Source organism: Enhydra lutris, unplaced genomic scaffold, assembly GCF_002288905.1.
Source record: "Enhydra lutris kenyoni isolate GAN:26980312 unplaced genomic scaffold, ASM228890v2 scaffoldscaffold9, whole genome shotgun sequence".
NCBI lineage: Eukaryota > Metazoa > Chordata > Mammalia > Carnivora > Mustelidae > Enhydra > Enhydra lutris.
The window spans coordinates 60,478,604-60,495,199 of NW_019154093.1; the positions used below are offsets into that span (position 1 = coordinate 60,478,604).

The 16,596-nt window shown below is 34.2% G+C and overlaps 1 protein-coding gene across 3 annotated transcripts in view; it reads left to right on the forward strand.

The window, feature by feature from the left end:
- LOC111143025 (ATP binding cassette subfamily D member 3) overlaps window positions 1-16,596 on the forward strand; it is an 84,600-nt gene that overhangs the window by 39,835 nt on the left and 28,169 nt on the right. For 2 of the 3 annotated variants that reach the window (XM_022496439.1, XM_022496440.1), the window contains exons 4-9: window positions 3,359-3,447; window positions 10,247-10,316; window positions 11,640-11,737; window positions 12,094-12,217; window positions 14,336-14,392; window positions 15,467-15,609. In XM_022496439.1, coding sequence (XP_022352147.1) covers window positions 3,359-3,447; window positions 10,247-10,316; window positions 11,640-11,737; window positions 12,094-12,217; window positions 14,336-14,392; window positions 15,467-15,609 — 581 coding nt within the window. The remainder of the gene's footprint in view (window positions 1-3,358; window positions 3,448-10,246; window positions 10,317-11,639; window positions 11,738-12,093; window positions 12,218-14,335; window positions 14,393-15,466; window positions 15,610-16,596) is intronic. The other variant, XM_022496441.1, reaches the window with a different exon arrangement.

The window sequence follows — 16,596 nt, forward strand, 5'->3', positions numbered from 1 at the left end:
CACAAAACAAACTGAGGGTTGATGGGGGGAGGGGGGTTGGGAGAGGGGCGGTGGGGTTATGGACATTGGGGAGGGTATGTGCTATGGTGAGTGCTGTGAAGTGTGTAAACCTGGGGATTCACAGACCTGTATCCCTGGGGATAAAAATACATTATATGTTTATAAAAAATAAAATAAAAAAATAAAATAAAAAAAAATAAGATAATGCTGTGTTCTCCATCTTTAATCACCTTTTGTAGAACCAGAAATATCATTACCTTTGTCTCTTTACTCCCTATAATTCATCCTTTCAGCCACTGGTATTGGGTCATTTTTCGTTCTAAACATTCTTAACACGGATATTGCAGTGTTCGTTGTTCTCACTTTGAAGAAGCTCCCCTTTTTTATCTCCTCTGCCAAATTTATTTTCTTGAAATGTAATGTTTTCCATTGTTCCAATTTTAAAAACCATTGGACTTACAATCTATTAATAGCAACAAAAAGATAAGATATTCCCAAAGCACTGTAATCCCCAAAGAGACCCCATATCTCCCTATCACACTGGACTTGCTCTCTTTCTCCCTCATTTCTGCATCATGGCTTGTAGATTCCACTCTTACCAGCCTCTAAAACATAATTTAATAACTTTTTTCCCCTAATAAGATAGAGATAATGTGTTTTCCTTGAAGAAAAATTAGAAAATGCAGATAGATTTCTTTTTCCTTCTTGGTGCCTCTTAACCTCTCACTCAGAACTTTTATCAGTATTTCAGTGTCCAGAATATATTTTAATAAAAATGAGATCACACTGAGACTTTTTAAATCTGCTCCCTTCCTTATTTTTAAATATTTTCTCTTTGTGTTTCTCTTGAATTAGTCTCTCTTTCCATTCCTACTGTTCTCACTGTAGTTTTCTTACCTGGATTATCATCATCTCTTAATTGGTCCTTTTGCCTCTTCTTGTTTTCATAATAGACTTTTTTCTAAAATCCTAATAAAAGCACTTGTCTTCTTTTTTTCTTGTAGGGTAAATCACAACCTAACTTTGATCTTTCTTTCACTATCATCTGCTTAGAAGAGTTTGTAATTTTGTTGTCAGACTTTGTGCTCTTATGCTTTCATGACCTCATGTCTGTGACATCTGTCCCCTCCCCCCAACAAAAACAGATCCTTATTAAAAAAATAGCTTGATGCTCATTATTTTCTTGAAGTTTTCTCTTTCTACAACCCACCTGATTGAAGAATTCCTGTTTAAAATACGATCTTCTCTGGAAAGAGTTATATATTCTCCTCTTAATCCGTTAAGAGTTCAATGCTCATCTGACTTTTTAGCAGGGGTTCGCTGAGTGTAAAATGAATATGAGATATTGGATAGATCTCTGGGAGTTAGTAAGGGAGATACCAGGGCCTAACTTGGCCAACCTCCAGCTTTCTCTAGGCCCAGCCATGCCGTAGAGTCATTTTACACATGATCTTTGAGAATTATAAAAATCCAAGTTTAATCTCAGTTCACTAGGGGTTTCACTTAGAAATAAACTCTCATAGAAATGACAGAAGATTGGAAGTAGGGATAGAGAGACTAACCGATTAGGAAATAGAGAAATGATAATGTTGCATACGAATAAATGGAAGTTCATACATATCATTAGGTGAGGAGCCGCCTAAATGAGTGCAAGAAACTAAATCAGTTTCTGACATATTCCACAAACCCATTCCTCATGGAAATAGTAGTGATTCTAAGGCCGTCCTTTGTAGAAAGGCATTTCAGGATTGTCAGTAATCAAAGTTTGCCAGATTTTGTGGAGATAAGTAAAGTTGGTACTTACTTTAAGGAAAAATTAAACCGAGAGCAGAAAATCAAGGCAAAATAAACAATCTTTGCCTAGTGTTACCTTTATATGTCAAATGATTAATTTAAGATTGAGACTGTATTTAAGGTCTGAATTAAAAGTTAGTATTACAGTTAAAGTGACATGTACAAATACTATTTATTACAATTAAGAGGTTCTTCTGTTGCCAGTTGAATACCTAACTTTCAAACAGGGACTATAGTAGGAAGATGGGATCTTTGTTTTCTGGCTGACTTTGGGGTAGCAGCTATCATTGCTCAGTCACAGAAGCTTTCTTTGACATTGTCTTTTCTTGTGGCTTCATTATTCTGTGTTTATGACTCCCTGCCTCGACTGCACCTAAAGCGCTGTATGTACTTCTAGTACCTTCATCTTATTTAACAAAAATATTTGTTTTGCAAAAATTACATAAGTAATAGTTGTAATTGCCATGCAGCACCATCATTTTGAGTTTAAATATATTGTCCAACAAATGTCCCTGCTGCTACATGCCCTCTTCCCTGACTTTAGCTTGTATCTTACTGTCATTATTCTTCCAATTTAGAAGATTTAAATAGGGTCAGCTTTGAATGCATATGTGTGTGTGTTTGTGTGTGTGTGTGTTAGAGGTTAGAGGGTAGGTTCCCATCTCAGAGAGAGAGAATGGACTTCTGACTCAGCCTCTCATCTTTTCCCCTTGGTAATCCGTCTTCCACAGCATTGCTTAAGTAATGTCAAAATGACACTTTTTAACATTCTGTTCTACCTAGAGGCTTGCAGTAGTTTAATATTGCTAAAGTCTGCTGGATATGCAATACTGTTATTCATATAGTTTCAGTCTATTTCCTATTTCTCATTAAATCCTTTATCTTTTTTAACTCATAGTTGTCATGCTCTCTTTTGTTTTACTTGGTCTGTTTAATACATTTCTAACATCATAATCCTCTTCTGCCACTCAGGCCTTCCTATTCTGCCATTTGTTCCACAAAGTGATGCAAATATACTTATCTACTATGCTGTTTTCTCATTTTTTGTGTATAAATTTTCATCACAAAATTGAGGGCAGGGGCAGTATTAGAGATTTTTCCAACAAACCGAACCAAGTTTATTGCATTAGGCACAATTTAGCCTTCAATATTTGCTTAACATTACATTAATAGTTACTATCATTTTTTGTTTTAGACTTCTATATTAGAAATCTAAGATAATCACAGTACACTGTGATTCAGATAATTGAAGTTATACTACTACCTTCTAGTATGAAGACAAATTATTTGTAGGAAGACAAATTATTTGACCTGCCTGGGATTCACTTTTGAATTCTGGAAGAGAAAGTTAGATTAAATGATGTATAAGTCTTTTTCATTTATATTATATTTTTAAATTCTTTTAAAATTATATTTAAAAATTGCCTATATGTAAAATGTCAGCCATTGTATTAAAGCTAGAATAAAGATTTGAATTTAGAAATAAAAAATCTTTGCCAAGGTAATGTTTCTTTTAACTTTAAAAAATGCATTTATTTAATTTACTATACCTGGTTTATTTTAGACAGGTTACTTGATACTTATTGCTGTTATGCTGGTGTCTCGAACATATTGTGATGTTTGGATGATTCAAAATGGGACACTCATTGAAAGGTACTTTTCTATTCACCTTCCTCCTATATATACAAAATACTGATTTGTCTCATATTTAACATTATCTTAAGCAAAAATTAGATTCTCAATTAGGTATAAATATTTAAGTCAAATTATGTATTTGTTCATTTACTTAACAGATGTTTATTGAGTGTCTCCCATGTGCCAGGCATCCTGCTACTCTGTGATAGGGATATACTGAGGAACAGGAGAGACTTTGTACCAAGTCCTGCAGAGCTGACAGTTTATAGAGAGTTAGGGACAAGGAAACAAATTAAAATGCAGTATAATAAGTGCTGGAGCAAGGGTTAAAAAAATCACCAAGTAGGATGTCTAAAATTAATGAGATAATTTGGAGGAAAATATCAAAGCACTTCAGAGAATCATATTGAGAATGTTTATTAGAAGGAAAAAAACAATTTGTAGACATTTCCTTCAGTTTCTGAAGGTAGTGCTTTGTACATTTTTTTCATTATAGTCTTTGTACATATTATCATTATAATTGATAATTTTGAATTTAAAAACTTATAGTAACAGTTGGGATATTAACATTTATCTGTTAAAGATTTTATTCCTGATGATACCAATTTGAATGTTAGAGTAAAACATTTTTCTTGGAATTCTCTTCCCTGGCAAGCAGTATTTTATCAGAAAATTTCTTAAAGTACTTAATCTAATAACTTTTTGAAGATACTACTTAAAATTTTTGAATGCTCCCAAATTTTGAAATAAAGTGCTTTTTTTCCCCCCCTCATATTCTTGATTTGTTTCTCAGGATTTGTAGGATGAGGAAGAATGCTTTATGCACATGTTTTCTGACTCATCTCTCTTGGCAAATAGAGAAAGTTATTTGCATAGGATTAAAACCCTAACTACATGCCTCAGAACACGTGTAATTGTGCAGGCTCTTGTATTTAGTATGGGTCTCCCTGAAACCTGTGGTCAGTGCCCTGCCTTTTTTTTTTTTTTTTTTTTTTTCCTAATTGTAGTAATATGTGAACAGCTTAAAAAGGAATACATGAACACAGCTTAATGTCAAATAGTGTTACTGGACTTAATAACAAATACATCAGTTCTCTGCCCCATTCTTCTACTTGTAACTGCCATTCCTGGAGCCAGTTGTTTTTTCTTTTTACTGTTCATCTATACCTCTGTATTTCAATGTAACTTGTTTATTGTCCGAAATTTTTCAGTTTTAGAGAGTATGCATTTATTTCCTAATTTGAAAGATGAGAATTAGCTCTTTTACATTCCTTTCCATGACCATGCTCATCCTCTTATATTGTTTCATCGCCTTTTTTGTCATCAGAATTTATTGTTTACGTGATTTTTCCTGTTTACTGTTGAGCCAAATGCTGTACTTTGGTAGTTTCTTTGATATACAACTTTTTGTTTTTCCTAGCATTTGAAAATTGCAAGTTTTTGTTTGTGTACCTTAGTTCTTTGCCTACTTCTTACTAATTCAGCTTAAGCTTATTTGACAACACTGTAACATCTTCTCAGTATTGTAATATGGTTATACACACTAGGTGATCTTTTGATTTTTGTCTATTACCACCTCACTGTATACCTCTTGTTAGTTTCTTGTCTTCCTGCCCTAATCTGTACTGATTGCTCTTTAAGCCAACTATAAAGAGCCATCTACTTTGAATTTGCTTTAATTATGATCTTGGGAATTTCCTTTTTTTTTTTTTTTAAAGATTATTTATTTATTTATTTGACAGAGATCACAAGTAGGCAGAGGGGAAGGCAGAGAGAGAGGGAGGGGAAGCAGGCTCTCCACTGAGTAGAGAGCCTGATGTGAGGCTCGATCTCAGGACTCTGAGATCATGACCTGAGCCTGAAGGCAGAGGTTTAACCCACTGAGCCACCCAGGAACCCCATCTTGGGAATTTCTTGTATCTTTCTCTTGTGCATTAAATAATCTGTTTTCTGAAACCTCTGTCTTACTTTTTCTTAATTTACTTTATCATTTTGGCACGTACATTGTTTTTCTGAGAAAGGGCACAATAGAAGTAAATTTTTGAGACCTGAACTCTTACATTTGATTGATAGTTTAGCTATATTTATACATTCCAACTTGGAAACCATTTTTTGTTAGAATTTTGAAAACATCACCCTTTTGTCTTCTGTAGAGCTCAGCAGTTCTCAGCCTTGGTTGCAGGATGATTAGAATCATCTGGGGAATTTTGAGAACCATTAATAGCTGGGCCCACCCCTAGAGATCCTGATTCAATTAGACATTAGTTTTTGAGACATCCCAGGTGATTTTAATGTGTAGCCATGGTTAAACACTGCTAGTCTAGTTGCTGCATTGGGTATGGAGGTCCACTTCTGTGCTGCTTGCCCTTCCTTAATGGTGGGTCTGTTTTTAGCCCCCTGTGGAAGCTTTTATGATCCTTTGTTGTTGTTTTTGGTGTATTGCTGGTGTTTAGGATTTTTACTGAATGTTGCTGTGAATTTTTTTTTTTCACTGTGCTGGGCCTAGGTGGGCTCTTTTCAATTGAGAAACTTATTCTGCATTCTGAGAAGTTTTCTTGTGCTTTTAAAAAATTCTTCCTCTCTCTTTTTTTTCTTTATTTTTTTCTGGAATCTTTATTACTTGAGTGTTGGAACTCAAGGTACAAGATAATCAGATGATTATCTTATAATTTCTCTACTGTTTCATCTCTGACATTTTATTTTCTAGGAAATTTCTTTTTACTTTATCATCCAGTGAATTTATATTGTCATCATTTTATTTCTAGAAGTTATCTTTTTGTATAGATGTTCATTTTTAGAGCAATCATTCTTGCAAGTGTGTGCCTTTTTTTTATTTTTATTTTTTTAGCTTCCTGCATTGTTTCTGTTTTTTCTTGGTCCTTCATTCTCATTTTTTTGTTCATTTTAGAGGCTTTCCTTAAGTCTCTCACTCTTCCCTATCTATTCGTCTTTAAAAGAGAAGGGCTAGGGGCGCCTGGATGGCTTAGTGGGTTAAGCCTCTTCCTTTGGCTCAGGTCATGGTCTCAGGGTCTGGGGATCGAGCCGAGCCCTCCATTGGGCTCTGTGCTTGGCAGGGAGCTGACTTACCCCTCTCTCTCTGCCTGCCTCTCTGCTTATTTGTGATCTCTCTCTCTCTGTCAAATAAATAAATAAAATCTTTAAAAAAATAATAAAAATGAAGGGCTAAAAAACTTGCTAGAAGCCAACTTGAGGACTTATTGATTGTTGGTCTCCCTGAATGGTGTTTGAAGAGAGTCTGGTCATTTTTGTGTATGTGCCCTAGTGAGGAATCCTCTTAGAAATTCCAAGAAATTTGTTATAAACATTATAGAAGTGTTTATTGGTTGCTGCTAGCATATCAGCTTTGGAAGATCAATTTTACTGCTAAGTTCTGCTTATATGAGCTGTGTGCAATAAGTAATTTGAGTCCTTTGTATATGGTAGAGAAGACATGTATGTCCTTTTATATGATTATAAAATTTTATATTTTTTCCTTTGATAACTTTATTATCTAAGTACCCTATCTATTAATAAAAATACGGGATCCCCAATAATACAATATATATATATATGTATTATATATATAATATATATAATGTATATAACTATACAAAATATATTTTGTTAACAAAAATATGCAGGTTATATCTGCTATAATCATTATATTAGCTATCTGTGTAGAAAGTCACATATTGCATATAAAGAACCTTCTACAACCTTGGTGTAGTGTAGAAGAGTGGTTTATTTCTTAAACTTTACTTTTCACATTTTATGATTTCATGTTTTTGTAATCCAAAAGAATAATACTTACTCTTCTAAACTAGGCATTTCCAACTTTAATTGAATAGATGCTGATTTTAATTTTCTCATAGTCTTAAATGCCCTGGAGAAAATGCACTGCCAAGAATAGCATGAGCCAGCCTATAATTTTACTAGAGTAATCAGTTTGTTGGGTACCCAGGTTTTGTGTTTTTTTTTTTTAAGATTTTATTTATGTATTTGGCAGAGAGAGAGAGAGAGATCACAAGTAGGCAGAGAGAGAGGGGGAAGCAGGCTCCCCTCTGAGCAGAGCGTCTGATGAAGGGCTTGATCTCAGGACCCTGAGATCATGACCTGAGCGAAAAGCAGAGGCTTTAACCCACTGAGCCACCCAGGCACCCCATTGGGTACCCAGTTTTAAAATTTAGATATGACATAAAAAATGAAAAAAAAAAAAGCAAAACTTAGAGTTTCTAAAAAACGTTATTTTGATATTACTAAACTTACAGAAAAGTGCAGAAACAGTAAAAAACTTCCATATACTCTTTTTTTAAAGAAAGTTTTTTTTAAAGAAAGTTTTTTTTTTAAAGATTTTATTTATTTGATAGAGGCAGAGAGAAAGCAAGCATGAGCATTGGGGAAGGGCAGAGGAAGAAGCAGACTCTCTACTGAGTAGGGAGCCCAATGTGGGGCTTGATCCCAGGACCCTGGGATCACGACCTGAGCCAAAGGCAGATGCTTAAATTACTGAGACACCCAGATGCCCCACTTTCATATATTCTTAACTCATATTCATCAATTGTGAAGCAGTCATTTTAAAGTAATTTGTTAACTTTCTCATTCATAAGTATTTTTGAGCTTCTGTGTCTGAGATCTTTAATAGTTAGTTAAATTTAACATTTTTAAACATTGTGAATTCATAATTTGGAACAGTTTTATTTGAAAAACAACACATTGCTCTAACTTGCTACTAAAAGCTGCATTATAAATTGGTTGTGCTTTTTTCCTTTCTGCTTTTTCCAAAGAGGTTTAGATTCACCTATTTCTGCTTAAAAAAATGTCTGAAAGAAACTCATTCTGGTCCTTAATGTACATTTTAATATCCTTTCATCTTTTTGGCTTATTTGTTAGCGGTGGCTAAAGACTTTGGAATATGGGCAAATTTTAATGGGACAGACTTCTTCAAGGTAGACACGGGAAATTCCATGATATGAAGGAGAATCCTTCCTACCTTGTTGCTGTTATAATGTAATTATAAAGATATATTTTATTTCCAGCCTTTTGCCAACAGGCATTTTAAAATCATTTTAAAATCACGAAATCATCTTTTATAAAGATCCTTACGTGTTTTAGAAGTAATAAGATATAAACTGTAAAATTACTCTTTATTATTATTTTTCTTTTGCAGCGGAATAATAAGCAGAAATAAGGCTTTATTCAAGAAGCCATTTTTTAAATTTATAGCTGCCACTCCAATGGTAAACTGTTGCTGAATGATAGCATGTGCTTCACCAAGCTTTATAATCTTGTGTGTTTCACAGCTTGGGCAGCACTAAAGCACTTTGGTTTTATGCGAAGTTTGGTTTAAACAATTTTAATCTAAACCTCTAAACTTTTTGTACTGTCTTAAGTGCTCTTGTTTTTAATACTCTGATTTCTAGAAAAAACATTTTTATGTGGTTCAGTTTTAGGTATTTTCTAGCTCAACTTAAACTTTAAAAACAATTGTTTAGCAGTTCTATCAAAATTGGACTACAGATTTTTCTATCCGTCTAAGTAGCATTTCCCAAAGTATGTTCCAAGGAATGCCAGCCATGACAGAGGAAATGATACCTGCTATAAAGCCCTTTAAGAGAATTTGAATGCACAAGTTTTATGTTAAGGTCTTTGAGGTCTTTGAAAAAGACATTTGTTAGTTTTGTTTAACCCAGGTTTTCTCAAACTTACTTGACCATGCATCTTTTTTTGCTCTAAAACACCAGCTAACATTACTTGGCATTATTCCCCTACTCCCTCATAAAAATCAGATTATTTCCATATCATATATCATATCTTTTTTTCTATGTGGAGCTAAGTTTAAATCATTTAGCACAATATTTTTCAAAATATATTTTACACTCATTGAAAAAAGAGTGTGTGATCCAATAAGTTATATCTTTTTAAAGATCATAGATGTATGATACTCAGAGATCCTTTACTTGTATGATATAATGGTTTTCAAAAAGTAGTAGAATTCTTAACTTTAAAGAAGTTCTTAATGGATATTTTTAGAACAGGTAAATATGTAAAATACATTAAAAACGTGAAAGAGGAGTTGGTCTAGTTGAAGTGTGTTAACAGATCTGAAGCCGCTAGAGAACCATTCTGAGGCTCTGGGGAACCCCACTAGTCTACTCTCTGACCTGTGATTAGTTCTAGTGTCAGCAGATAAGGCTCCTTGGGTCTAATCCCACTGCCATCTGTTTGGGAAAATTTTTTTAGGGTGCAGCTAGTCTCATTCTTGGCTGTTTTTCCTCTGCCATAGCAGAACACAGTAACTGGAACAGAGCTCTTCTGGCCCACAGGAGCTTAAAATATTTACTCTTGATCTTTTACAGTGAGAGTTTGCTGATCTGTCATTGGGCTATCTCTGCCATTAGTTCATACAAATGAGAATCAGGGTATTAAAATATTTGAAAACAAATACTAGTTTATTTCATCCATAATAACCCATTGCTGGCTCTATAAAGTTGTTAGTTGTTTCGCCATCTAAATCCCTTTTGTGGCAGCATGAGCCTTTCTTTAAATTACCATTTTTTATGAAGGAAAAGAACTAAGGAAATCGTTGTTATTTAATTTTGCCATTCATAGAGTGATGTTCAAGAAGCCTGTTTCAAATGTCAGATTTCAAAAGTTGGGAACCTGTTTCTGCAAGAAAATGTTTTTCAGCATCTCTTTTTCTTACTGAATCTTTTGAGTCAATGAAAACTTCCAAGAGTAATTTTAGAGCTTTACAGCTTTTCTTAGAGTTCGATATTGCTTCTTTTGCAACTAATGCATTGCATGTGGTGGTTTGCAGTGGTATCATTGGTCGTAGCAGGAAAGATTTCAAGAGATACTTATTCAACTTCATCGCCGCCATGCCTCTCGTAAGTGTAATTTTTAAAAAATCCTTACATAGGGAAAAACTTGGATCTTCCTAAAATCTTCAGAGACTTTTGCTTCTTAAGTTTACTTTAAAGATTTATGGTACTAAGTTCCTATCTCAAGTTTCATTTTATAACTTAGAGCAGAATTTTGCAATGTAAACCTTTTTACTAGATAGTAAAAAAGGAATTAGGTTGGGTTCAGTTTCATTGTATACATATGTGGATGTGTCCATATGTGTTATTTTGTTCTAACCTTTAGGCCAGGGTTTCTGTGATGTTTAGTAGCATCCCACTGATGGCAGTAGTGCCCCTCCCCCCAGTTTTAACAACCCCAAATGTCTCCAGGACATTGGCAAATGTCCTGAGAAGGCTAGGGCTTGGGTAGGCATGGTGGCAAAATCATCCTGACTGGGAACCATTGCTTTAGGCCATAAACTATTATAGTAACTTGAACCACTGATGTCATTTAAGTGAAATTGGAATTTAGTATCTGAATTCATTAAAAATAAAGGTCCGTGTTTGTTAAATCATAAGTGATATTCTCAGCTTGGTTCTTTCTCTTATTGCTACTATAAGAATTTTAGTGTCATAAATATGGGAGTAAAAAAAAAAAAGCTTGATTTTAAACTCCAGCTAATTAGAGAATATGTCAGAAAATAAATAAAGCTTGAGGATACATGTACACGGCTTTTAGACTTTAGAAAAAGTTGAGATAAGAATTGTAGATGTCATTAAGAGATGGAGATTCAGTGGACAACCATTGTTTTCTTGAGAAAATGTTTACATAAATCTGAGTTTGGAACTATGGAAGACTTAATTTCAATATAATGATGGGAACGAGAAGTAAAGATGACTCTAGAAATTATGGTATTAGTTGGTATGAAATATATAGGTTTTTTTTAACAAATGCAAATAGAATTCATTGTCTAGGGTCATAGTGCTTATAGAAGGAAACAGAAGGTACAAACATAAATGTCAGGACTCCTTTACGCTGAATCCAAAGGGGACAGATTTGGCTTTTTGTTTGTTGACAAAAGAAGTGTCAAGATGCTTCTCGTAATTAATGTTATTAACATATTAAAAAATTGAGTTTCAAGTAGAGTTTTAATATATCAGCATAATAGAGCCAATTGGATTTGCTTTGGGATGTTCTCTTTGTATCTTTGCACACTCTGAGTAAAACAGAAGCGAATCATTATCAATTTGGACAATCAGTTATAAAAATCATAGGATTTGGGGACAGAGCCAATGCTAGAGCAATAAATTATAATTTTGTGAATGGAAATGTAGTAAAAACCAGTAATATGTGTTTGTTTGTTTCAGATCTCTGTAGTTAATAACTTCTTGAAGTTTGGGTTAAATGAGCTCAAACTATGCTTCCGAGTAAGACTAACTAAATACCTCTATGAGGAGTATCTCCAGTAAGTGATAACCTATTTTTATATTAAACATACTTGAACTGAATAGAAATGCTGATGATGTTGAGATCTAGAAGTTTTTCTCTTGTATTGGATATGTTTTCAAGGAAATTTTCTTAGACCCAGAAGCACATAGGCAAAGACCTCAGCAATTTAGACTCTAATCCTAGCTCCTCCGTTAATTTGCAAGTCATCCTTCTCTGGTCTTGCTTCCTTATCTTTAAAGTAAGGACAATCTTTACGGCCTCTTTGAGCTCCAGACCTTTCCATTTCTATGAATTTGCCCTGTGTGCTAGAATGTGAATTTTTTTGTCTTTAAAATCCTCAGTTTTCATGTCATTTTCTTTCATCTGTTTCAGAGCTTTCACATATTATAAAATGGGAAATCTGGACAACAGAATAGCCAACCCAGACCAGCTGCTTACACAAGACGTAGAAAAGTTTTGTAACAGTGTAGTTGATCTGTATTCAAATCTTAGTAAGGTGAGTTTCTCTATTTTCTTTTTAAAAATTATGTGTTGATTTGTTGAGTTTTGAATCTTAGCATATTTATATAGAATTGTTTTGATGGACATAACAGCATATAACTACTAAGTGCTTTTTTGAGAAAATTAGAGTTGTTATAATAGCTTTAACTGTAGTTATTTAATTTTCTCTATTATTTTTGTGAGGTACTTTGGCCAAGAACGAGGAATTTAGTGTATCTTATAAAGATTTTGTATGAATTTTGCTGGCTGATTTCAGTAAAAGAACGGAAATTTGAATTTTTGTCACTTGACTTGTGGACTTGTGGCAGTTGTTAGAAATTGACCATCAGTTTATGTTTCTAGTTCCACATGTGTAACACTAGGCTGGACTTCTTCCTTGTCATTTCCGTGCTTCAGTATCTCTAATTCTAATAGATCATTTGAGTAATGGTCAAAAAATCTTCACAAGATACTAGTTGATTTCCATTTTCTAATTACTGTCTCCCCCCACCCCCGCCATCCCAGAATATTGCCAGAGCTCTTGGGACAGAGGATAGGCCCTAACCAAGTTTCTTCCTGCCAGTTTCCTCAGTTCTTTTTTGTACTATCTTGTCTCACCACCCTTTATAGCTTTTGCTGTTGTCTTCTCATTAAGTCGTCGTCTTTGCCATTACCTCCTGCCTTGTCTGGGACATGTATAGGGCACCTACGAGATCATCTACCCAGCATTTCCTTCTCTCTTCATCTCAGAGACCCTATTTCCTACCACTATCCACATGGCTGCTCTTGGTCTGGGGTGAGAGCTTGTCTCAAAGTGGATCAATTATAGTATCTTTGTCCCTGGCCACAGTTGGTCCAGATACCCAGTCTGAGACAAAAGAACCCTCCAAAGGGGTCTGGGTCACATTGTAAGAAGAGGAATGCTCCTGCTTCAACCATGTGGCTGGAGGGAGGACGGCAATTCTTAGAAAAGTGCTATTGATCTGCAAGAATTCCCCCACTCATGACAAACCCATTAGTAGGATGCCTTTTCACTTTATGCCACACTTTTTATTCAGCTTTCCAGAAGCCTTTGCTAACTGATTCTGTACTGTAGGAATTCTGACAACTATAAATTACTGATTAATTCATTACCACATTTTGAAGTTTGTTGTATATGTGTGTCTAGGGGCAGGGGAGTGTATATACAAATATTTGTGTAATTCTGTACACACTGTTATGTATTCCTTACATCTTGACACTTGAGCAACTCTACAGCTCAAGTCTTGTCACATTGGCAATAGAGAAAAATATAATTGTAGTGGGTCCTGCACTACAGTATTTTTACTGTTTTTAATATCTCATTGTTTGAACTGTGACTTAAGGGATGAGTCATTTTTGTCAACTTTTAAATGTACTTACATTTTACAAATATGTCTATCTTCTTGATAATTTATAAGGCAAAAAGGAACAGGTTGATCTTAATAGAAGCCAACAGAAAGGGATGGCTGTAGACTTAAAGTGAAAGAATATACTAGGGGTTTTTTTAAAAACACTTCAAAATATGTATAAACTTTTGATATGTCATTTGAGTTGTCTCCGTGTGTAAGGAGCAGTATATTAATGTCTTAGTTCTAGATGCTTGAGTTTTATATCAGAAAATGAGAGGCTCATTCAATTATTTCAACATATGGATATTGTGATAAAGTAATAGAATTAAAGCAATATTATAAGCAGGAAGAGCCTTTCATTTTATCGGTGTAGATATATAGAAACGTGGAAAGCTGGTAGTAGATTTGAGGTTACAGTGCCTTTTATTCATTGTCTTTACACTGCATTGAGAAATTACTAAGTTCTAATGGTTAATTATCATAGTTGAACAACCTTAATTGTTGGAAAATGGAAAATGTTTTTTCCACTTGGTTGTCAGTAGCCTTTGGTCAGCTATCTCTGTTTTAAGTTTCTTGAGAATAAGAACTCTTTATTTTATGTATTTGTTGGTCTGTATGCTATTTATAGTACATTATATATGGTGGGAACTCTGCATGTTGACAATTATGTGTTAAATGTTAAATAGCATTTTATATTTATCATGTTTTATTAGCTTTCAATCTACACAATCTTCTTTTTAATTCTTTATTTTTAATATTTACAGCCATTTTTAGACATAGTTTTATATATCTTCAAGTTAACAAGTGCAATAGGAGCTCAGGTGAGTTTAATCTATCTTTTAAATTGCTATAGTACTATGTTGTAAATAGCTGGATTATAGAAATTTTTTATGTATCTCAAAGAATGTGTTTTTACAACATGTACCTAATAAAGTCTAGTTATAAAATAATACTGTATTAGAGACTTAAAAAAGTACTCTAATTTGCATGTTTAGGAAATAGTTTATTCAGTATGGCAGAATGTAGTATATAGATGGGAATGAGGAAAGTGCCTGTGATGAGTTTGGAAGGTAAGCTTAAAGCTTTCCTCTTAGTTTGGTCAATGGGTGATGAGGTTACTCACCAAGTTAGAAGGTATGGCAGCTATAAGCAGGATGTAGGAGAAGGGAAAACCAGGTAGAGCTTGTTTGGGAGACTTTAGCTTGACACCCTACAGAGTAGTGAGCTAAGTACTCTATAGTACTTGGTACTTACTTGGAAATACTATCTTGGATTTTTAAGAGTGATTGGAGTAGAGATAAAAAGTAGGAAAGATCTAAGGAAGAAATCTCAGGAAATATTAACATTCTAACAGAATGTCTGAGAGTGTCTATGGAATATTAAGGGAATATCAGGTAGAGTTCCATCAGAAGAGTTTTAGATGCCATAGGAAGAGTGAGGATGCAATTAGGAGTTTTTATTTTTATTTATTAATTTCTTTTAAAGATTTCATTTACTTATTTGACAAAAAGAGGGAGAGGGAAAGAGCACAAGCAGGGGGAATGGCAGGCAGAACTGAGCAGGAAGCCTAATGCAGAGCTCAACCCTAGGACCCTTGGGATCATGACCTGAGCCAAAGGCAGACACTCAACAGACTAGTCTAGGCCACCCAAGCGCCCACAATTAGGAGTTTTTTAGGTAAGCAAATTCAGAAGAGCTGGGGATGAGATACAGTGTTGGAAGAGGAACAGAATAGATGAGTAGTTAAAAACGTGAACGCCCAATGTGTATTTTCCCAAAAAAGAAATAATTAAGGGGGGAAATTAGTCAAGTCACTGCAGTTATTTATAAAAATTGTGCATGTTGCATCCAATGAATTTATTATGATATCCTATATTCTCTTCCAATAATAATAGGGCCCAACAAGTATGATGGCCTACTTGATTATTTCTGGGCTACTCCTAACTCGACTTAGAAGACCCATTGGTAAGATGACAATAACTGAGCAAAAGTATGAGGGAGAGTATAGGTTCGTTAATTCCCGGCTCATCACAAACAGGTAAGAAGAAATGTGTTAAATTTAGCTGTACTAAACTGTTTTTATGGATATTGATGTCATATAAGTTAACTCCAAAAAGTCTGGGAGACACTGTTACCAAAATTGTTTGTTTATTTACCTCTTTTGAATAATACATTATAAAAAATACCAGTTTTATAAAGTAGTAATCCTCAACATTTCTTTTTCTTGATTGTGTAGTATCCCTGGTTCACCTCCTCATCTCTTTTATTGACTAATTTTCTGTTAATTTCACTTTAAACACACTCAAAATACATTCAAATTCAAGTTTACTTATAATATTTCTTCAAAGAAAATTCTGTCTCAGTTTATCCACAAATACTTTTATTTTGAGACTGTGTATGCTCAGTAATTCAGTCTTTCTGCACATGTGTCTACCTATTTTCCTGATAGTTTCCAAAATAGGAAGAAGAAGTATTAGGCTCTGGAGCCAGCCTGATTAGTTTCAAAATCTGCCTCCTCTTCTTATCAATTATATATTATATGACTTCTGGCAAGTTAGTTATAGCTTTACTTTTCTTGTTTGTAATAGAGAATATAGGACTATCATAAGTATTAAATATGAAATACATACAAAGCTTCCAGCCTAAGTTTTGATATGTAGTAGGTACTCGGTAAATTTTCTCACGTATTTATCTGTAAACTTTAAGTCCTTTTGAGGGTCCTAATCTTTATGTAGACCCTAAAGCATTTACAGAATTACTTAGAAGATTACTTTTTTAACAGTTCCTTCTTCCTTTGTTTCCTTATATTGCTAAAATGGTACCAGTTTTAAATAGTTCAATGCCCTAGGGAGGCGGAGGAATGGATTGTTGGTTAAGTGGAGAGGTGATCTGCCAAGTGAATGAAAGATGGTATCAGCTAGAATGCTTTCTTTTGCAAGAAACAGAAAACCCTGATTTAGGTAGCAATAACAATAAGGACATTTACTACTTGACATAAGAACTCTTAAGGTAGCCCAATTCCAGG